Genomic DNA, 24,049 nt, shown 5'->3' on the forward strand with positions numbered 1-24,049 from the left:
TAACCATGCTTTTGTTTTTAGAGAACTTAATGAGAAGTATCCTAAAAGACACACAAGTTTAGTCTGCTTACACATGTTGACATATGCATAATGCCAATGTATAACATCCAACAAGTGCCCCAAGCTGGGTCCTATCTGAATTCACTGCTGGAGTTCTAAGCTTTAACATTTCAAAGTCTGATGGATTCTGTACAAGAGTGGCAGATTTTATTTAGCTATAACAGCAACTTTTCGTAACCGTTTTCCATGGACTTAAACAAACAGTTGTCACAGAAGCCGAAAATATGTCAAGAAACAGAGCCAAATGGAGAATGATATAACTTTTTGTACTTGCATGATGCCACAGTTTTATTTATCATTTGTAATACCAGGTACCATAATTGTTTTAAAAACAAGTGTATCTATACTTCTGTGATCATTACTCAGTGAGCACAACTGACACAAAAGTACAGTGAACCTGAGTTGTCTCCTTTACATTTTCCACAACTTTGACTTATAATACAAGAGAAAACCCTTATGGGGCCCCTTATTTTTTTAATCTAAGATAAAATATGCCTCCCCTTGAGAGCCTTCCATTGATTTTCTAGTGCCCTATGTATAACACCCTTGGTATTTTTCAAAGGAGCATTAAAGAGAATGTATACAAACTTTATCCTACTCTACTGTATTTATCTAACAGCTTGATACCAAGGTATTTTACACATGATCCTGTCCACATCACACTCAACCAAAGCAACATCTGCCCAAGCACATGTATTGCACAGGGGATTGGTGGAAACAATCCGGAACATGGTCACAGCTAGGAACCTATTATATAGATATGAATTACTAACACACAATATAACTCTAACAAATTCCTCCCAATATCTACAATACTCTTCCCCATAACACTGGACAACAAACTTTATAATAACATTGAATTATACACGAAGCTCCATAATAAAATGTCCTTATATCTGCATTTCCAGCTATGTACACATGTTGTACATAACTAAAATTGCAATAAACTAGCTAAATATGCAGGAATACCTGACATTTTCTGGTTATACCTGTAAAACGAGTGAGAGTCAAGCTGTATGCATACAATGATAGATAGGCCACTGCACCTCCCAAATGAGAATATAATTTAATGTCTATAGGAATACAATCTGTAGATTTATTCATACATACCACAATATACTTTAAAAGACAGGACAATGAACTGAAAACGGAAGATCTTTACCTCTCTTTACACACAACACAGACCTTGTGTATCAATATTGATTTATTGTCTGTAAAACGTAAATGGAAAGGGAAAGGGGAGGAGGGGAATTGAAGGAATATATTCTTTCTTTATGACTTCTACTATTGATTTCTGTAAAAGAAAGCATTCTACCCATACATACAAATGTGTAAATGTGATTGTGCCATTGAAAGGTGTCTCGACATGTCCCACACCAAAACATATTTATAGAGTTATTGACGAAGTAGATAAGCCGACAGTTGGAAGTAACATGAAATATCTGGGTGACTCATCTTATCATATAGACAGATTGTTCAGTACTTTTAACAGTTTATACAAAGTCTGACAAAACTTTAATATATTTTATAGGCTTCCTTGTCATTAACAAGGCCAATTACTCAGAACTACTGGAGGATGTGTAAGCAAAGGAAGGGTTCAGTTGTTGACAGGGAAGATAGGATATAGACAAGGAGGGATTCAAGTAGGGAGGGGTCCAAAAGATGTCAGCGGAGGGGATTGGGGTGTTGACAGCTGAATGGGGGAGATTATATTCTGGTGTGTTGGGTGGCAGCTAGGCAAGTGTTATACATATATACAGGGAGAGTAACCGGTACAGCTCTCTCAACCATTCAACCATTTCATGCTTATAGATTTTATAAAAGGCCTTTCATAGATAATTGCACACTGACATTAGAAATCTTGTTTATATATTTTACTACCAGTTAATAGCGTGCAATTGGCTGACATAATGCAGCCTGTCAGAAAAACCTACACCAGCACTAGAAAGCTTGCACATATTACACGGTAATATTCTTCCATTGGCTTTCTAGAAGTGCAACAAATATACAACGATCATAATGGTACACTCTTAGTACATTATCAAAGACAAACACAAAAATTTGCATATATAGCTTGCACATATTACACGGTATATTCTTCCATTGGCTTTCTAGAAGTGCAACGAATTACAACGATCATAATTACACTCTTAGTACATTATCAAAGACAAACACAAAAATTGGCTATAGCTTGCACATATTACACGGTATATTCTTCCATTGGTGCAACAAATATACAACGATCATAATGGTACACTCTTAGTACATTATCAAAGACAAACAAAAATTTGCATAGGATTGTACCTATTCAATATCAAGCCATTTTAATAATGTTTGGTTTCCGCACACAAAACTTCTACTTATCTGCAGCCCTCATAGCCAGTACCTACTTCATATCAGCAAAAATGTAAACACACAATGTGGTTAGACAATAAATCACCTGTTCTAAAATCTGACCCTTTGACCCCTACAAAGAGTTATCCCCTTACTCCCTAGAAGGGTGCATGTATATCATGATTTTGACTTTCCTTTTGAAGATGAGACATACATTCCTCAACAGGTGCATCCCCATACCCATATTGTCCCATATGGTTTTTGCCATCCACTGATGACAGACAGACTACCCTTACCTAACTCCATTTTTATAAGCAACAGAGTAGTGAAATTTAATCTGTTTATCTCCTGTTCACCACACCTAATTAAAACCTGTATAACGATATAATTATGCATACCTGTTTGTGGTTAGTAGAAGCTTCAGACATCTTGCCAGGGTGCCGACAATACCTGTGTGTAAACGTTTACACCTGATGGCGAGCCCAGAGTTCCCAGCGATATGCAAACCCTTTATTATTGGGAGATTTAAATTGAGAGGTTAAATGAACATGATTGGCCAGACGGCGAGGGTCTATAACAAGTATATCACATACAAACTTACCTGCGAATTGTATCGCAGGTTTTATAATTCGTAGGTCCAATGCTCCTCAATGGGTTTCAGGGCAAAATAGAGTCAAGGTCACAGGTAGAGAGCTAAACTATCCCTCCGTACTACCTGGGCATTATCTCGTTATCACTCACCTATTTACAGGTAAAACACCTGTAGATGTCTCCATTCATCTAATGATAGGTCTATTGTACAAAAAGATAAGTCCTCTACCCTCATCAATTCAAGCTTTAAGATGAATGAACTCCGGAAAAAATTCCCCTGTCAACACCAGTACTATCACAAAGAGGGTGAATATCTTTATTTACTAACAGCAGACAGTGAGATGATATGAAAGAAAACTAGCTTACTTTTCTTCAGAGTTTTACAATGCCAAATATATTGTTTAAATTAATCACCTTTAATGAGTCATCTCCTGATACACATGTACTGATATATAGATGACACAGACTTTGATGCTTTCAAAGTTGTAGTGTTTTTCATCTAATATATGAATGATAAGATTAGTTTTTCAAAATATTTCAAGAATTGTTGATGCTTCTATAACCAATTTCATGAACAGCTATGAAAACCTTCCGGTGAAATCTGTCTATCCATACAATAATACAAAAGTTTTTCCTTCAATAAAACTCTATCAATATAAAAGAATGAATTATATCATGACATGTGCCACATAAAACTTCAAATAAAGCCGAGACATGATAATGGGGATCCCAGTAATTCTGTTTTATTTAATGGCACATTGAGTATGATGAAGCAGGCCTAGAACTAATCAGGGCCCAAAGGGATATAACTAAGTTCCATTAGCCATGTAATGCGTAGTAATCTGTGGTATAAGTTGGGGGCGGCCCTCTACTGATGGAGGCCCTGTGATGCTAAGTTCCATTAGCCATGTAATGTGTGGTTATCTGTGGTATAAGTTGGGGGCGGCCCACTACTGATGGAGGCCCTGTGATGTGTATAACTGGTAGATTGGTTAGTGTAACAGCTCTGTATACTCTGTGGTGTCCTGGTCTGCTTAGCTGCTCTGTCCTTGTCTTTTGGCACAGAAAGACTGTGGTCTTTGGACCCTTTGGTTCTCAGTGTGGCTGGTGCTACTGTGGGTCACAGAGGCCACATTTAGACCTCTGGATGTTGTATGATTAACAAGCATATGAGAGGCCTAAAATGAGTTTTCTTTGTCTTTCCTTATATGTTTGTAGATATTTGTCTCAGACATTTGGATCTGGAGCTATTGCCTGATGGACAAAATGTTGGAAAACATAAGTTTGGCCATGGTCCAATTGTTTCCATTATTGATAACTATTCATGGAAGGAATTTGTAGATGTCTCTCTCCGATTCTGGAGAATCGGCAGACTGGCTGCATGTATTCAAATCCCTAGTGCCACTTTCAGTTCCTACAAATTTTTCAATTTAAAAACAATGCCTATAAGGTCTAGATGAACAATGTCAGTTGGTTGATTATAAACCGTGGTGCCAAACTGTGGTACCTATCTGTGGTGCAAAACCATGGTGCCAAACTGTATGTGGTGCCTATCTGTGTCTGTCATGTTTAAACACTGGCATACAACAGGAGGATGGCATCATGTATATATACAAGAAAAATAAAATGATCATTACGAAGTAATTAACACTTCCTGTTCCTATTGTCTAAATATCGTAGCTCCTTATAGAAATCATCTGGCCAAGGTCTCTCCACATATATAGTACAGACAACTTATACACTCGTTATAATTACACAGACACAGTAATACAAGCACCTGTTATCATACATAATGCTGTGGTATGTCTGTGAATACACATGTTAGGAAATCAACTCTGCCCAGGGAACATCTACCTCATAGTGCAAGGTCATGGAAATCTACTTTCGTGATCAGGAACAAATTTTGTTAAGAGTTACTTTTACCATACATGGTACTGCATAGAATATCATGTATTTTTACATTTAACACAATAACATATTCTGAAATATCAAAACAATTTTCTTCAAAACCATTTCACTATCATCTAACTTTCAACCTAGCACACATTTTTATGTTTTAAATCTATTACTTGTTTTGTTACTATCAGATATTTGAAGGTGACTTTCTATATAACTACCGAGCCAATGTCACAGTGACTGAAATAGGAACCGCTATCTGGGGGTTCAGGTTAAAGCCTTACACCTGGTAGACGGTGTCCTAATCCACCTTAATCCAAACGTTAGGTGTACTATATATAATGTTATAACAGAGGTACTGCTGAGCGTGTCTATAATACCTTAATCTGTATTACCTACACATCCTACTGGGTAATCCACATGTGATGTAATCATTATATATATATCTAACACCTACACATCCTACTGGGTAATCCACATGTGATGTGATCATTATATATATATTTAACACCTACACATCCTACTGGGTAATCCACATGTGATGTGATCATTATATATATATTTAACACCTACACATCCTACTGGGTAATCCACATGTGATGTGATCATTATATATATATTTAACACCTACACATCCTACTGGGTAATCCACATGTGATGTGATCATTATATATATATTTAACACCTACACATCCTACTGGGTAATCCACATGTGATGTGATCATTATATATATATTTAACACCTACACATCCTACTGGGTAATCCACATGTGATGTGATCATTATATATATATTTAACACCTACACATCCTACTGGGTAATCCACATGTGATGTGATCATTATATATATATTTAACACCCCTACACATTCCTACACATCACTGGGTAATCCACATGTGATGTGATCATTATATATATATTTAACACCTACACATCCTACTGGGTAATCCACATGTGATGTGATCATTATATATATATTTAACACCTACACATCCTACTGGGTAATCCACATGTGATGTGATCATTATATATATATTTAACACCTACACATCCTACAGGGTAATCAACATGTGATGTGATCATTATATATATATTTAACACCTACACATCCTACAGGGTCCAAATCAACATGTTTATGATCATTTATATATATATATTTAACCCAAAAAGTACCCAGGGTGTTTGAATTATTGGCAAAATAAGGGCATATCAAGAAATTGTTCCATAAATATAGCCACATATCAAGTGCAGAAATCAAATAAAGAAACCATTGTGTTAAGAATTCTCATGATCAGTTTGCATTTAATTTGAGGTCAAATGAAACTGAGGGGTGCCAATATAGGTACTGGGGTGCTTTAATTTAATTGGGTCAAATACAGTACCTGTTACTCTTACATGTACAGCAGACATAAAAATAATAGGTAAAATCATATTTAGGTCAACAAAAATAACAAGTATTAATTATAATGGATGCGTTTTTCATTCCATGAATTTAACAACATTTTTGATGTATGGGTCTGTTATGTGAAGTAAACAGGCCATCATCAGCTCACTGAGTGCAATTATTCTCAGCTGTCGGCAAAAACACCAAATATAAAACAAAATCTATATATCCATAAGATGTCAGTTAAGATATCAGTGTGAGGGACTGTGTATGTTTAAGCTAAACCCTACATATTGAAATATTGATTTTGTTGAACAAAATGCTCGAGGAGATAACTAATAGTGGTCAATATGAGACCAAGGACAGATTCCTTTACAGTTTAAATGTGCCATACATTTCCATTAAGTCCTTAGGATAGCCAAGTAATACCCAATGATAATATTATCAGCAGGTAAAGTAAATAGTACGACGATGGTTTTATAGGAGAATGGTGGGACGTATTGGTAGAGATCATACTGACTGGGATTATATACACGTCTGAAATAGAACACCCTAACTTTTGTTAGACACGTGAAAATCAAAATAAAGCTTATAAGGCTAATGCTAAGGATTTTATAGTAAGTCAATGGGAATGCATTGTATGAAGTTTTACAGGTAAAAATATATGTTTATGTAAGGTGTGACTATACTGCCTGATAATAAACAATATGGGGAAATCAATCATTTCTTCATTTGCAGTTAGCAGGTATACAGTCTCTTTGAGGCATGTGGAATATTTTTTTTAATAGATAAAGATGTGGCTAACACTTGTCTTCACCTACTTAGACATTTGGCACACTTGTTTCCTGTGGAATGCCTTTCTCAGAGACCCATTGAATATCTACCTGTATCTAAGACATGGGACACTTATCATCTCTACATCTGTCTTTGGCATGTGGAACATATGTTCTTGAGATATTTGGGACAAGACAAGCGGAACACCCCTCTTTCAGATGTTAAGAACACCTGTCTCAGTGACCTTGGGAACACATCATTCTGAGATGTTAAGAACACCTGTCTCTGTGACCTCTGAAACACACCTCTCTGAGATGTTAAGAACACCTGTCTCCGAGACCTTTGGAACACATCATTCTGAGATGTTAAGAACACCTGTTTCCCAGACCTTTGGAACACATCATTCCGAGATGTTAAGAACACTGGTCTCCAGGACCTCTGGAACATACCTCTCTTGGATGTTAAGAACACCTGTCTCCGAGACCTTTGGAACACATCATTCTGAGATGTTAAGAACACCTGTCTCTGGGACCTCTGGAACACACCTGCTGCCACATAAGGCAACTAGAGTCTAAGAATTGTATGGAACAACTGTCTCCCAAGTGTATGGAATAATCATCTCTTGAGATTGTGGAATGCGTCTCTGAGACACGTGGAACACCTAGTCTTTTGAAAGGAATTAAACCACAACCTCAGATAAAAAAAATTAACCCACTTATTACTTAGGCAAAAATAACAGCAAGCTTCCCTTCATAAAATTCTAATTATGCCATGCATTCATGAATAAAATTTGGATGATAAATTGTTCTTATTTAGCCTACATGATTTTCCTTTTTCTTCTGTCGCTTTTCTGTCTCGTTTTATAATTTCAAGTGAGATATCCAATCATGACATTTATACACAGCAAAGTAGAGTTTTAACCTAGATGAAGGTAGCTGAGTGCAAATGTTACTATCTAACAATTTAGAATTAAAAATGGCTATATACTATTATGGACTCTTTCTTACTATAATATTAATTTCACAAAACTTTTTACAAATTTCTATAATATTTTACCTATCAAATCAATCATAAATTTTACAACTGTATGCGAGGAAGTGTAGATTACCACTTTATATTCAAGCTACACAAATGTTTACATAATGAACAGCTTCAAAGCTTAGGATTGAAACATTTGTAGCTTATAAAAAGGCCTTTAACTCTGTATAAAAGTTCACTATGGCCCAAATAACTTGTTTTCCTGAAAATGCCATTGGGTGAAATTTGACACATGGAAGTTGACAATAAAAGTTATGTACTCTCTGGCAATCACATGGCACCATGCACAGGGTATACTTTTTAGTCTATTTAGTGTTCTCCTGTGATTCACACACTGTGAATTTAAAAACCCTATCTTTCTAATTTTACCCATAAATTCCTTGACTGCATGCCAGCCTTCTTACTTATAGCCCAAGTTGGAAAAACGCATGATGTGCATCTGAAACATTTATTTTTGTTTTGATTTAAGTGATGAAAGGCTTTATAAGTCATGGTTATTCTATTTTTACATTGGAGAACGTTTCATCTCAAAGTACTACACTATACTGTTACAGCAAGCAAATGAAATACATTTGATTCAAATGTAACGTACGTCAATCTTTCAAATTCCAAATTATTTCGTCATTTGCTTCTCACAGAAAAACAAGGTCGTGTACGGACACATAGAACGACTAGAGTGTTATAGTTACCAAAGAATTTCAATTCTTTAGTGCTTGCATAGATTTGCTTTAATTTAACATCCTATTAACAGCCAAGGTCATTTAATGACATGCCAGGTTTGTTTGTGGCGGATAGCCTGAGTACCCTGAGAAAAAACCAATGACCAGAAGTCTTATCGGCAATTGCCCAAGACTAGACAGCCCAGCATCCCTAGTAGATATCCACTCCACCTAGCGGCCTGAGGCCAAGGGCAACAGGAAGAACAACTTTGAGATCGCCTATCTGAAAAGACAGTACATACTGCGTAAACAAAATAATCTTCCTGCCGATCAGACTGTTGACCGTCAAACACCTAACTATGTCTTCATGCATGCCAGCTACCAAGCAGAAAAACGACCTCCAGAACCATGGTTTGTCTCGCCACAGTTTGATAGCGCGTCACAGTCCCAAGCCAATTGGAATGTGCACGGAGAGACAAAGGACCAGCTGATTGTTCAAACCTATATGAGCTGCCAGTACAATTCCCGCCAGTGGTAGCGAGGGCACAAAAGGACTAGGTAGTTGTCGTTAATATCCCAAGGGGGGACTACATCTGCCCAGCACCACGAGTGATCACATCCAATACACATCTGACCACAGGAAGACCTCCAGCAATATTGGGTTTATGATGTCATAAACCACATGTATATAGTGTACTGTACAACTGATTCAGCTGGTGAGAGTAGGGTATAAACTCCAAACAAACAATCTCTACTAATCATATCCACCATTAAAGTATGATAACCCTCTTTGTGGGCGAGCAATAACAAGTGTTTTGTGATAATAAGACCGTCACTTCAGGATACTCTCAATTACCATTATGGGCCTTCATAAAACCATGTAGTCAATGTGTACAGTATGGCTAACTGTTGTATTTTTTGAACTGACTTTCTGCAGAAAAAGCCCCCCCCCCCCCCTTCTCTAATCCTAAAAATAAACTGAGATTTTTAAGAAGAGAGGTCTTATATTACTAAATGTAGGTCTTTGATCACTTACAACACTTATAATATTTGATTCAATTAAGTCCAATTTTTCATTGAACTTTTTGCTGAACTTTGATTCTCAATAACATTGTCTGCCATACCAGCTCTGTGAGAATACTTCTGATGGATGCAGCGTCAAGAAAAGAACAGAATTGGTGGTGCTACTTGCACCACCTAGTGTACGAAGTTAAGTGTGATTGTTCCCCTGACTATGCTTCTAAAAAGGGGAAGGGACTTCAGAATGAGGCCTTATTGTCAGTAGAATATACAATATCTCTCTTGTGTCATTTATAATTGTGCATTTCAGGTGTTTTAAGAGTCACTCTACTAGCCTCTTTTTCTGGAATCCTTACAGTATAACAGAACTTCCAAACTAAGGACAAATTGAAAGAAAAAAATTGAAATCTATGAGAAAAAAACAGCAATGAAGTCATGTCACAAGTAAACCAGACATGAATACTGTTTACCTAAAACCAATAGGCAACACCTTTAGCTCTGCAGATCAAGGTGGTATGCCACTAACTTATTAGTATCATCTAATTCTAAGCTCATTATAATTTTGCTTACTTTCACAGGTTAGGATATATTTCTAATGCCCAGACATCATGTGTCTGCCAACATGCAACCATAGGCAGTCGAGCTGGGCTTACATGTCAGATTTGATGGCGAAGAAATTCTGTCATTTATGACCCGTAGTATATATGGCTACTACACACATCAACTACAGTAACATTGGTCTATGCTGAATCCTACAAGTTGTGATACATTATGTACCAAACACAGATATGATAGACTTCAGAAATGACAAGTCCAACCAACAACTTGTTTCTGACATTCCATACAGATCCAGAACAAACATGGCCGTTTGCCAGCCATCTCTAATACTCTACAGACCAGCAGCGACTGGTCCTGGCTATCCAAGAAAGTGTTCTGTACCCAACAATGCAAGCTCAACAAAAAATAACTAAGGCTTCCAATGAAATAAGCAAAACATAAAACAGAAGGAAACAATATGAGGCTAAAATATTGAGCTTCAAGCTTGGATAATGCTCTATTCATATGAACTGTCAGACTGAAAGCACATAAAACAGCAGAGATCAGCTTCTAGGGAGTTTTCTAATTGTAATGTGCAATATGATTATATTCATCTTAAAATCAATAAATGTGCATACATAACGAAAATGTTTTAGTTTCCAATACAGAGTTACGGTAAACCTTCGGTTAGTTCGAACAAAATTAAATAAATATTGATGGACCAGTTCGAATTATCCGAAATTAAGCTTCAGGAAAAAATCGTGAGTTCGAACTATCAGAGTTGAAATCGGTAAAAACCAGTTTTGTACCGATGTACCTGGCATAAGCAATGTAAGGCAGAAAATCTATAGGGAAAGTATTTAGTTTCCTGAAGATATTATATTCAACCATTTTCTCGTAAACATGAGCATTTAAATGGTGAATTTATATCCTAATTAATTGCATAGCAGAAGCCGCATGCATATGTGCACATGGACAAGGCCCCAAACAGCACCGTTCACGATCGCGGCCTATAATTTACATCGACGTCCGTTAACTGAGATAGAAACTTTATTTTAACCACACAAAATCTAGTTAGATCTTTGTTATATTTTGTAACAAATGTAAATTTATTTATTTACTTTTTTAGTTAAAGAAAATCTGGTTGCATTTACGAAACTGCTGTTGAAAATATTTGTTTACATTCATTTCGTAAAAATAGGTCACAAGCGCACTGTGACCGTCAGATTGTCCAAAACCCGATTGTATATTGTCTGCTTCTAAAATTACGTAACTAGTTTTAACCTGATGAAAAGCTATGTATCTATTGTTCAATTACCCAACACGTGGATTGTTTTGGCTGGAGCTGAATATGTAATCACACTCACTTGCTGTGACCCAGCGGCTGGCTTTTGATGCTCGCTGTGACACCTCGTAACTGGCCTGTCCAAGCCAGCATGAGGCACGTGTTTACAGGTAATTTAACACCTTGATTGGCTGATTAAAGATAGATTGATTGCATATTTTAATGTCGACTTAAATTGATATCCGTATCTAGATTGGACTTAACAAACATTGGCAATTTCTTCCACGTGTTTCCATCAGGTACAGCGAATTTAAATATACATTGTCGGGGCCTAAAATTAAACATTTGGCCTTGCTGCTTTGTGTACGATATATCGGCATAAATAATTTTTATTTATGGCTTAAAATGTTCATTACTTATCTGTCGTATGGTCATTATAATGATCATTTATACAATCTTTATTCCAAACATCAAAACTGTTGCAATATGCAAAATATATCGCCATTTTTAGGGACCCCATTGCGCCGGTTTGCCGACAAAAATCTTACTTTTACGTTCATAATTTGACGTGTTCGAACTATCCGAAATAGGATTGATTATAAAAAGTCAGTGTTCGAACTATCACTAGCTAAAAAATTACCGTTTTTCTGGAAAAAATTGTGTGTTCGAACTATCCGGCGGTTCGAATTAACCGGAGGTTTACCGTACTCTCCCTTGTCACAACAACTTTCTGACCAACCTCCCTTTGACCTGCCATTGTATATGGTCCATTGTTTTGTTGATACAGAGGCAGACAAAATGATTGTATAATGAACAATTCATATATTATCAGGATTTACACATGGGTTGATTTCTCAAGGGGAGTAGTAAAGTACCTTATTTAATATGCAATCTATACCTGCAGTTCTATATCTATCTGCTGGACATGTGCTATCCTTTGGTCAGGTGCTAACTACCATTATCATCCATGGTGATACTTGGGAGATCGGGGGGGGGAGGGCGAGAGAGATTCTTTTCAATCAGCCTCAGGTGATACTTAAATACTTGCTACTTGTGGTACAGTCACACTTGTCCATAAAGACCATCCAAGGGAACAGGGAAGAGTGGTCTGAATAACCATGCGGTCTTGATAAACGGGGCAAAAAGGATATCACCATCGCCAGAGACCAACAAACAAAGGATATCACCATCGCCAGAGACCAATAAACAAAGGATATCACCATCGCCAGAGACCAACAAACAAAGGATATCACCATCACCGGAGGCCAACAAACAAAGTACATCACCATCACCCGACCAACAAACAAAGGATATCACCATCGCCAGAGACCAATAAACAAAGGATATCACCATCGCCAGAGACCAACAAACAAAGGAAATCACCATCATAACATAATCATCAACCAAGTCTGATCAATACTTTCCCCTATCAATATGCTAATTTTAGAATAACATTGAGTCCTAGCCAATTTTCCAGACTTTTGATATGTGATTTGCCATTTTTGATAATTATCCTTGTGTATTTAGCTGTGCCTGTTGTTTGTACCAGAATAATGGACTCTGGTATTGATTCTGTCTGTGTTATAGACCGGCCTTATCTCATACACACGTACCATTAGTATTGATGTGTAAAGTAATAGTTGGGTCGAGAGATCCCTCTAGGACAATGTTCTAATAGAACCAGAACTTTGTTAATCGCTATATTCTTACCAGGGTTCCTCCTAGACAAAAATTCCAATATGGCTATAGGACTCTCAACAATACATGTGTCGAAGGGTCCATTAGTATTGATGATTTTAAGGTTATAGCTTGGCTGAATTCCCTGCTGGACAATATCATAATTGGCTAGGACCTTTACCATTACACACTTAGCATCGATATTGATGTTTTAGGATACAGCCGGACAGAGATCCCTCAAAGACAATATTCAGATAGGGCTAACTACAAATGTAGCCAGACAGAAATCCCTCAAAGACAATATTCAGATAGGGCCTTCTACAAATGTAGCCGGACAGAAATCCCTCAAAGACAATATTCAGATAGGGCCTACTACAAATGTAGCCGGACAGAGATGGGCCCCTCAAAGACAATATTCAGATAGGGCCTACTACAAATGTAGCCAGACAGAAATCCCTCAAAGACAATATTCAGATAGGGCCTACTACAAATGTAGCCAGACAGAAATCCCTCAAAGACAATATTCAGATAGGGCCTACTACAAATGTAGCCAGACAGAAATCCCTCAAAGACAATATTCAGATAGGGCCTACTACAAATGTAGCCAGACAGAAATCCCTCAAAGACAATATTCAGATAGGGCCTACTACAAATGTAGCCGGACAGAAATCCCTCAAAGACAATATTCAGATAGGGCCTACTACAAATGTGCCGACAGAAATCCCTCACAGACAATATTCAGATAGGGCCCTACAAATGACAAAATCCCTCAAAGACAATATTCAGATAGGGCTAACTACAAATGTAGCCGGACAGAGATCCCTCAAAGACAATATTCAGATAGGGCTAACTACAAATGTAGCCGGACAGAAATCCCTCAAAGACAATATTCAGATAGGGCCTACTACAATGTAGCCAGACAGAAATCCCTCAAAGACAATATTCAGATAGGGCCTACTACAAATGTAGCCGACAGAAATCCCTTAAAGACAATATTCAGATAGGGCCTACTACAAATGTAGCCAGACAGAAATCCCTCAAAGACAATATTCAGATAGGGCCTACTACAAATGTAGCCAGACAGAGATCCCTCAAAGACAACATTCAGATAGAGCCTACTACAAATGTAGCCGGACAGAGATCCCTCAAAGACAATATTCAGATAGGGCCTACTACAAATGTAGCCGGACAGAAATCCCTCAAAGACAATATTCAGATAGGGCCTACTACAAATGTAGCCGGACAGAAATCCCTCAAAGACAATATTCAGGTAGGGCCTACTACAAAAGAAGCCGGACAGAAATCCCTCAAAGACAATATTCAGATAGGGCCTACTACAAATGTAGCCGTACAGAAATCCCTCAAAGACAATATTCAGATAGGGCCTACTACAAATGTAGCCGGACAGAAATCCCTCAAAGACAATATTCAGATAGGGCTAACTACAAATGTAGCCGGACAGAGATCCCTCAAAGACAATATTCAGATAGGGCTAACTACAAATGTAGCCGGACAGAAATCCCTCAAAGACAATATTCAGATAGGGCCTACTACAAATGTAGCCAGACAGAAATCCCTCAAAGACAATATTCAGATAGGGCCTACTACAAATGTAGCCAGACAGAAATCCCTTAAAGACAATATTCAGATAGGGCCTACTACAAATGTAGCCAGACAGAAATCCCTCAAAGACAATATTCAGATAGGGCCTACTACAAATGTAGCCAGACAGAGATCCCTCAAAGACAACATTCAGATAGAGCCTACTACAAATGTAGCCGGACAGAAATCCCTCAAAGACAATATTCAGATAGGGCCTACTACAAATGTAGCCGGACAGAAATCCCTCAAAGACAATATTCAGGTAGGGCCTACTACAAAAGAAGCCGGACAGAAATCCCTCAAAGACAATATTCAGATAGGGCTAACTACAAATGTAGCCGGACAGAGATCCCTCAAAGACAATATTCAGATAGGGCTAACTACAAATGTAGCCGACAGAAATCCCTCAAAGACAATATTCAGATAGGCCTACTACAAATGTAGCCAGACAGAAATCCCTCAAAGACAATATTCAGATAGGGCCTACTACAAATGTAGCCAGACAGAAATCCCCTTAAAGACAATATTCAGATAGGGCCTACTACAAATGTAGCCAGACAGAAATCCCTCAAAGACAATATTCAGATAGGGCCTACTACAAATGTAGCCAGACAGAGATCCCTCAAAGACAACATTCAGATAGAGCCTACTACAAATGTAGCCGGACAGAGATCCCTCAAAGACAATATTCAGATAGGGCCTACTACAAATGTAGCCGGACAGAAATCCCTCAAAGACAATATTCAGATAGGGCCTACTACAAATGTAGCCGGACAGAAATCCCTCAAAGACAATATTCAGATAGGGCCTACTACAAATGTAGCCGGACAGAAATCCCTCAAAGACAATATTCAGATAGGGCCTACTACAAATGTAGCCGTACAGAAATCCCTCAAAGACAATATTCAGATAGGGCCTACTACAAATGTAGCCGGACAGAAATCCCTCAAAGACAATATTCAGATAGGGCTACTACAAATGTAGCCGGACAGAAATCCCTCAAAGCAATATTCAGATAGGGCTACTACAAATGTAGCCGGACAGAATCCCTCAAAGACAATATTCAGATAGGGCCTACTACAAATGTAGCCAGACAGAAATCCCTCAAAGACAATATTCAGATAGGGCCTACTACAAATGTAGCGACAGAAATCCCTAAAGACAATATTCAGATAGGGCCTACTACAAATGTAGCCAGACAGAAATCCCTCAAAGACAATATTCAGATAGGGCCTACTACAAATGTAGCCAGACAGAGATCCCTCAAAGACAACATTCAGATAGAGCCTACTACAAATGTAGCCGGACAGAAATCCCTCAAAGACAATATTCAGATAGGGCCTATACAAATGAGCCGACAGAACCCTCAAAGACAAATTCAGTAGGGCCTACTACAAAAGAAGCCGGACAGAAATCCCTCAAAGACAATTTCAGATAGGGCCTACTACAAATGTAGCCGTACAGAAATCCCTCAAAGACAATATTCAGATAGGGCCTACTACAAATGTAGCCGGACAGAAATCCCTCAAAGACAATATTCAGATAGGGCTAACTACAAATGTAGCCGGACAGAAATCCCTCAAAGACAATATTCAGATAGGGCCTACTACAAATGTACCATAAGTATTGAAGCTTTAGCTAAAAGCTGTCTGACATTCCTCTCAGAGGACTAGCTTCCGATGGAGCAAGAACTCTCATGACTTTATAAAATGTTCCATGATGCTTTTTGTCTGAGATTCTGGAGAGACAGACAGTTGTAAGAAAAGACACTTGTTGAACCAAAGCAGCAATCATCACAGATGGTTAGGGTGAAACAGCTACATAATGCATAATAGGAATGGAGGCATAAATTCTTCATTTTCCAAATTGAAATCTGGGTAAATATAAAAGTTTCACGAGATAGGACTACCTAAAGAAGCATTAAAGCAATTAGGGTGGGACTGACAAGTGTAACACTGCATGTGCCCATCTAAAAAGGGCTTCTAAAAGTTAACCCCAATTCTTCAAAGTTATTTAGCAAAACCTCATACTGATTCGAGTTGATCAAAAATTTGAGCAACAAAAAATATATCATCTGGTATGCAAAAGGATTATAAGCCAACTGGTGTTTTTGGCACTTTATACATTCCATCAAAATACAGTTTAACTCAGGATAACTGATTGTCATAAAAGTATAACAAGTATTGATCCACAGTACTTTTTACACTTCAGGAGACACAGGAGTTAACATTACACAGCTGTTCAAACTCTACACCATATCACTGGTGGTATCTAGATTTTATTTTTACAGGACAAAAAAGGCTTTAGGCAATCTTCGATAAAATACCAATCATGAAAACCATCTGCAGTTCTCACAAAAGAATTAGGAATATCTAATTTTTCTGTTCCTCACAGTGGAACTTAAATTAAGGAACAATTATCATAGATCTCACCTATGATTACGAAACGTTAAAATCAATAATTGCGGAGATAGAGCTGTGTAGAAATATCCCTTATAATGTTAATCGAGAGCTGTTTCACCTAACATGTGTGAGTCATTGGCTCATTTATTATACAAATGTCACAAAATACTCTATACATAGCCAATAATGGAACCAATTACAGAACAATAGATGTAACATATGTTGAAGTCACACCAATATCAGGGAATGGAGATAGCAATAATTTGTACAAAATCCCACAAAAACTCCTTATTACTGGCCATGGCCTATTCAGCTATGTCATACGACCATAACATAAATAGCCTAAAATGTGTAATTAGACTAATGTGACATCACAAGTAATGACGTAATGAAAATATGACATTGCATAATTGTCCTGTCACTGGTAAATAATGACGTCATAATTAATTGATGTCACAGAGTTGTCCTGTCACAGGTAAATAATGACATCATAGTTAAAATATGATGTCACAGTATGGTCTTGGTGAACGGATTCAACATCAAATCCAAGCCTAATTTTATCTCTTTTATTAGACTTATATTTTATTTTGAAATGCGACTCACCTAAAGGTAATTTGGAGCGTATCATGCTATTGAACTATATATGATATTTTTCAAAGAGCCCACACCTCATGGCTTCATTCCAACTCTAAGACCCGATATTTGAGGAAGTCAATTTATCAATCATTCAACATGATTCACATGGAGCTATAAAACTGATGTTCTCTATATAGCTCAAATTAGTTAACATGGATAGTCCCATTTCCTATATCTACAGGTGGGATGTGGTGGGGAGAATGGATGGGGGTGTTATCAAATTTGTTGAATATGAAAATAAAAATCTGCTTCTTTTATTAAAAGGAAGGATGAAGGGAGATGTAGTGAGGGAGGGAGAGTTTTGCAACAGGATATATAGTCATAGAGAGGGAGGGGAGGAGGTATGGTTGGGGGGGTTAGGGGGTGGGGTGGGGGGGTGATTGTGGGGGGAGGAGGGGTGAAGGTGGCGGCGATGGGGGGTTTAGGATATATATTTCAGATAAAGAGAGGGGGTAAAATAGAGGCAGTTGAAGACTCATCACTACTATAAATCTGATAGCTTGTGATAAGACTCTGCCAAATATTTCTTTGTGGACAAGATCTAAATATAAGCCATTATCAGGCTATCCCCAGTTCTTTACTGATATCGCTTAAAACTTGAAAAATATTAGTTATTTAAACTTCCGTTTACATGTAAATTGAATGTTTGTGTTCTTTAGGTAGAAATTAAAAGATACAACTTTCACGCATCAAAATATGAATATATCTAACACACATTAATGTAACACTTTTTGTCGAGGTTTCCGTTTCATCGTTTCTGTAGCATTAGTTACTTCACATGCATAAAAAACTAATGTCACGCACAGTTATGTAAATAAAAATTATTTTTATCTATGATATAGTTACAAATTGCATGTAAGCTTGCTGTAAGCAATGTTCAGAATACTACACGATGCCTTAAAAGCCACTATTATATGTGTATGCATACTAAACCGTTCTTGTACAGTATAAACCAGTATATACCTGGAAAAGCTAGAATACTTTATTTAAACTGGGTACACGTTGATAAGATTTTATCAGCCAAATTCTAATACTAGATTATCTCCCCTAATTTAAAACTTTTAGAATTCTACAATCAGACATGTCTCAGACAGAAAAATTATCGAGAAATATTTTACTGATGATTTGAATATTCCAGAGAATAGTGGAGAGTTTATATAGCTAAATTCTGTAATACTATACATGTTCTGGTTTTTAATAATGATAAACCGATTGAAAAGGGAGGGGGAGGAGTATTCATCAAATGTTTATGAGACAGTGTATTATTTGGTACATTATAATCACTGCTGGTTAGTTGACTGAATAAGACTGCCTGAATATTTGATAGAAAAAATACCTCCCCCCCCCCCTCCTAAAAGGATTGATTCCATTGTCATAAAATAAAACTAAAATGAAACCAATGAAACCAATACTATATATCCGTACCCCTGGTAGTTTCTATGAGCGCTCACAGCAGCTCTCACTAATCCTGATTAGCACGTATCACATTATCTATAGCTATACATCCTCTCTTCTTGACCCCTTATCAATTGCCATTGGTCCGACTAACTCAACAGGAAATTTAAACTTTTCAAAGTTTAAAACACTTAATGATGAATAAACTAAGTTCAATTGATGAATTATATGCAGAGTTGATATCTGATTGTGGCCGTGCATGGATGAAATAATACTTCATTGTATACTTGAAGAAACACTTATACACTGTACTTCATTCAAGCTTCTCTGATTCATTGAATAAGTTTTGTGTGAAATAAATTTGTTTTTGTGAAATTCTTAGCAATTGTATCAAAATTGAACTGCATGATCTTCTGCCTTATTGCCTTATAAATAGGACTAAGTTTCCCCAGTATGATGAGGATGATAAATCTGCATGGCTGGTCATTATGTTCTCGTCAGCAGTATCACAGACTTGTAGCCCTTTTTGATTTATGAAGAATAAGTAATTCTTTGATCATGTCAACATCAGATACAAAAACTTTCCCCTAGAGAGACAACAATGGTCGATTATGGTCAGAGTTCATATGGACTCCTGAGGAATAGTCAGTGTGGCGTGACATTCAGACATATTTGTCATTTGTTTTACTTCCCAGCATCTGGACAATCGGTCTCCAACCATGCACTCTCGAAGCTCTCAGCTCTAGTTGGCATGTAGCTTTCATTATAAAGCTCTCGTTTGTTGTGGATTGACATATTCAATACATGAGTTGCAGGACTTTGGAAAAATGGCATGTGCATGCATTTCAGCTAAACATTCTTGATCATTTTCTTCTCATATTGACGTTTTGTAAACTCCATGTAGACAGAACTGTGTGGAATTTCCATCAGTAGAGGGAGCACATAGGCCTGCCTTTCAAGTGCACAAACAAAAGTTGGTCAGCACCCTTGAGAGTGGTCAGGAGCCATAATAGTGTGTAATACATCAGCTGTCTACATGTGTAAGGAATGAGGATATGTTTGCTTTACTGAAATCCTTGGGTGGCCATCATCTTGTACTCATCTACAGCTGTTCACCTCTGATCTCTCCCAACGCACTGTAGTAGGTGTGAATACTATGATAGTGATCTAATTGTAATGAACTCATATTGACAGATTGCTGTATGAACAAGACATAAGAATTTAGAGAACCACACAGTTTTCTTTCTATAGGGACTTCCGGAGTCCATTAATAAACCACAGATTCCCAAATGAATTTTCCCCAATTTGCCCTTAAGGCTTTGTCTGTTTTGGAATTAGGTGAAATGACAGCATTTATATTGGTTGAAAAATACCATGCTAAGTTATTCTAAGAATTCCATTTCTTTTTTAATTTAGTGAGCTCATATGTCTATTCTCAGTTCCATTTGAAAATGCTGATGACCTAAATGATATCTTATCATAATCTGATATTCCAGGCCTCCGAAAAGCTTAACTACATATAACACCATTCAGGCACAGCAGTCAAACATACTCAGGCCTAGAATTTGACTGCACCCCTCCTAGTCCCAAATCACTGCTACATGTAGGTTATTTGTGAAACAAATTCCATCTATCCCTCTATGTGGTCATGTTTTGAAAGGAAGGAAGGATAAAGATGTATCTTTGAAGACTCCTATCCAACTATCTTTAATTCAAAGGTTGCTAGGTAACCAGACCTAGAGAGATACTGATGATTATGAAGTTTCTTTCATTTTTATCATAATATACTAAGATCATTTTCATTTTTAATAGCTTCATGCCCTTGCCATGTCCAGTAGCTTCTACATCAAGCTCAGGTATTTAGTCTTTGTGAGCTACTATACCAACTGCCTATAGGCTAAGTTAGATGGAAGAAAATTTCATCTCTTATCCTCAGCAATTCTGCCTTAATTACAGTACATTCTTTAGGTTGAATCTGCATTTAAGTGTCAATTGCAAGTTATAATACTCAAATGAACATCTTAAACTTAAGACTTGAGACAAGTTGATATATTTATCATTATGTGTAATTGTCAGTTTATGGCTTTACTTTATATTGTATATAAATGGGAAGAATTTTATACAGCAACTTCTTCATCTTCAAAGATTTCCAAAGAGTCGGAAGAGGCTAGACAAAACATGTGGTATGATTTGTTTAAGATATGATTCAGATACAATATACAAAGTGTAAAATGAAGGCAGCTGGCACATGTACTTGATAAACTATAGTAAATTATCACCGATACTATAAGACACACATGCTTTACAGCTGAAGGAATGTGTTACAAAATGGCCCAACCCACTCTCAAATATCAGACACTGCATCATAGAAAATAGCGAAGCATTGGCTAAAACATTCTGTAAGAATAAGGAATGAGATAATTAGAAATATATGATTTATTATCATTAAATGATTACATCAGCTTAGCCTATTGCCTTCTTCAAAGAACTGGATAATCTAATGAATTATGCAGCAAAACGAGGAAAACGTGGTTCTAACGGCAATGTACATCCCATAAGTCATACAATAATTATAAAATACAAGGATTTTCACAAAACTAGTTAAGCCAGCTACAAATTAAGTTGGTTAATGTGCCATGATTTATCGCACTCAGTCCATATTGATACTATACATGTACGCCATCTTTATGTTTTTGTGACATCAAAACTGCATAACTCTATAATAATGGGTTCGGTTCAGAACTCATATACAGGCTGAACTTTAAGCTAGTGTTGTATAATCGGCTAAAAATGATAATCGATCATCGGTTGGAATCGGAAGACTCATCCGATCCGATAATCGCACAAAATGATCGGTTCAATTTTCTATTCAAATTGCCTATAATCTATATATTAAAAGCTTGTTTTGCCCTCTCTGTTATGAGCAGTGGATAGAATGTTGAAAACAAAAATTTCTGGCCTGTTTTTGACTGTATTTGGTGAAAATTATTGACATGGAGGAATGTTAGGGAGTTTTCAGTGTATTTTAGGTTTTTAATAGAAAAATATTTGATTTCTAATGAGTTTGATTTTTTTCCCGATGATCGATTATGACATTTTCAATCGATCATCGGACCGTTTGAGGGTCATCTAGCCAGTTAATCGATTATTGCCGATCATCAATACAACACTACTTTAAGCAGTAATGTAGCCCACACCGAAATTCAAAGTTTCATGACAATTGAATTTATCAGGTTACCATGGTATTTTGTAGCCTGCATGTCACATTGACAAACTGATCGAGGCTCTTTTTTTATATATGGCAGTGGTGCCGGAATTATCAGACTTCTGTCTATTAGGCTCAAGACTGAAAATTCCCAGGCCAGGCAAAAGATTCATTGATTTCTTGTGAACAAGTGAATAGAATGGTTAGATAAGCATGTTTTAAAGTGATGAAGTTTGTATGTAACATAGGTAAATACTAAAGCACATGTACTCTTCTAGTGAATTAAATTACATGTAGGTATATTATATAAAGTCACGCTTCTCATATTTCTTAAATCAAAATTCTCATGTGAAAGATTGATGTAACCTGTTCATATAACATTGATATTTAGTTCTAGTTCACGGTTATTCTAAATTAATCCTAATTTCCACAGCCCATTGCGTTTTATGATACATATCTATATGTACAGGTGTCATATTTATGCATCAGATCATAAAACCAATGGTATATACCTACCTGTTGGTAGAATCTCAGTCAGTTTAATGTAGAACTGCTTAGAGTAATACTACATTGTCTCCTCTTGGATGATATGATGATATTTTTCAGGATTTTTAACGATCTCCTAATTTGTGACCTTTTTCTTAAGACTGATTATGGAGACACAAATATACATATATATATATAATAGCTCTTCATTGCTATCACAAATTAAAATGAATGGCCATGCATCAAAAAGTACTCATTTCATTAGACATTAAATTTCTTCAACTAAATTTACAAGATTATCTGCCCTAGTTCGAAACTAAAATAGATTATCTCTCCTTAGATTAAAATGGTCTCAATTTCATAATTCCTGGATAGTCAGTCTTGATCACCACCACCAGATCATTTAGAGGAGCACTGGACAGACTTCAGCTGAGGTAACATACATCACTGTCCACAGTGATGAAGCTGCTAATCTATCTGTACCAGAGAAAAGATGCTCTGGAGGGTTTACATGTACTGTAAACAAACCTGAATTTATCATTGCCACATGTACTGTAAACAAACCTGAATTATCATTACATGTACTGTAAACAAACCTGAATTATCATTCCACATGTACTGTAAACAAACCTGAATTATCATTCCCACATGTACTGTAAACAAAACCTGAATTATCATTCCCACATGTACTGTAAACAAACCTGAATTATCATTCCACATGTACTGTAAAACAAACCTGAATTATCATTCCCACATGTACTGTAAACAACCTGGAATTATCATTCCCACATGTACTGTAAACAAACCTGAATTATCATTGCCACATGTACTGTAAACAAACCTGAATTATCATTCCCACATGTACTGTAAACAAACCTGAATTATCATTGCCACATGTACTGTAAACAAACCTGAATTATCATTCCCACATGTACTGTAAAACAAACCTGAATTATCATTCCCACATGTACTGTAAACAAACCTGAATTATCATTGCCACATGTACTGTAAACAAACTGAATTATCATTGCCACATGTACTGTAAACAAACCTGAATTATCATTGCCA

At 36.8% G+C, this 24,049-nt stretch overlaps 1 protein-coding gene across 6 annotated transcripts in view; it reads right to left on the minus strand.

Annotated features, from left to right (window-relative positions):
* The window catches only part of LOC138329134 (dihydropyrimidinase-like), a 101,144-nt gene that overhangs the window by 39,863 nt on the left and 37,232 nt on the right, over window positions 1-24,049 (minus strand). Inside the window, exon 1 of one of the 6 annotated variants that reach the window (XM_069275892.1) lies at window positions 2,793-2,917. The exons of the other annotated variants lie outside the window; for them this stretch is intronic. Coding sequence (XP_069131993.1) covers window positions 2,793-2,822 — 30 coding nt within the window. The 5' untranslated portion in view covers window positions 2,823-2,917. Of the gene's footprint in view, window positions 1-2,792; window positions 2,918-24,049 lie in introns of those variants that run through there. 6 annotated transcript variants of the gene reach the window in all.

The sequence above is a fragment of the Argopecten irradians genome, chromosome 8, assembly GCF_041381155.1.
Source record: "Argopecten irradians isolate NY chromosome 8, Ai_NY, whole genome shotgun sequence".
Classification (NCBI taxonomy): domain Eukaryota; kingdom Metazoa; phylum Mollusca; class Bivalvia; order Pectinida; family Pectinidae; genus Argopecten; species Argopecten irradians.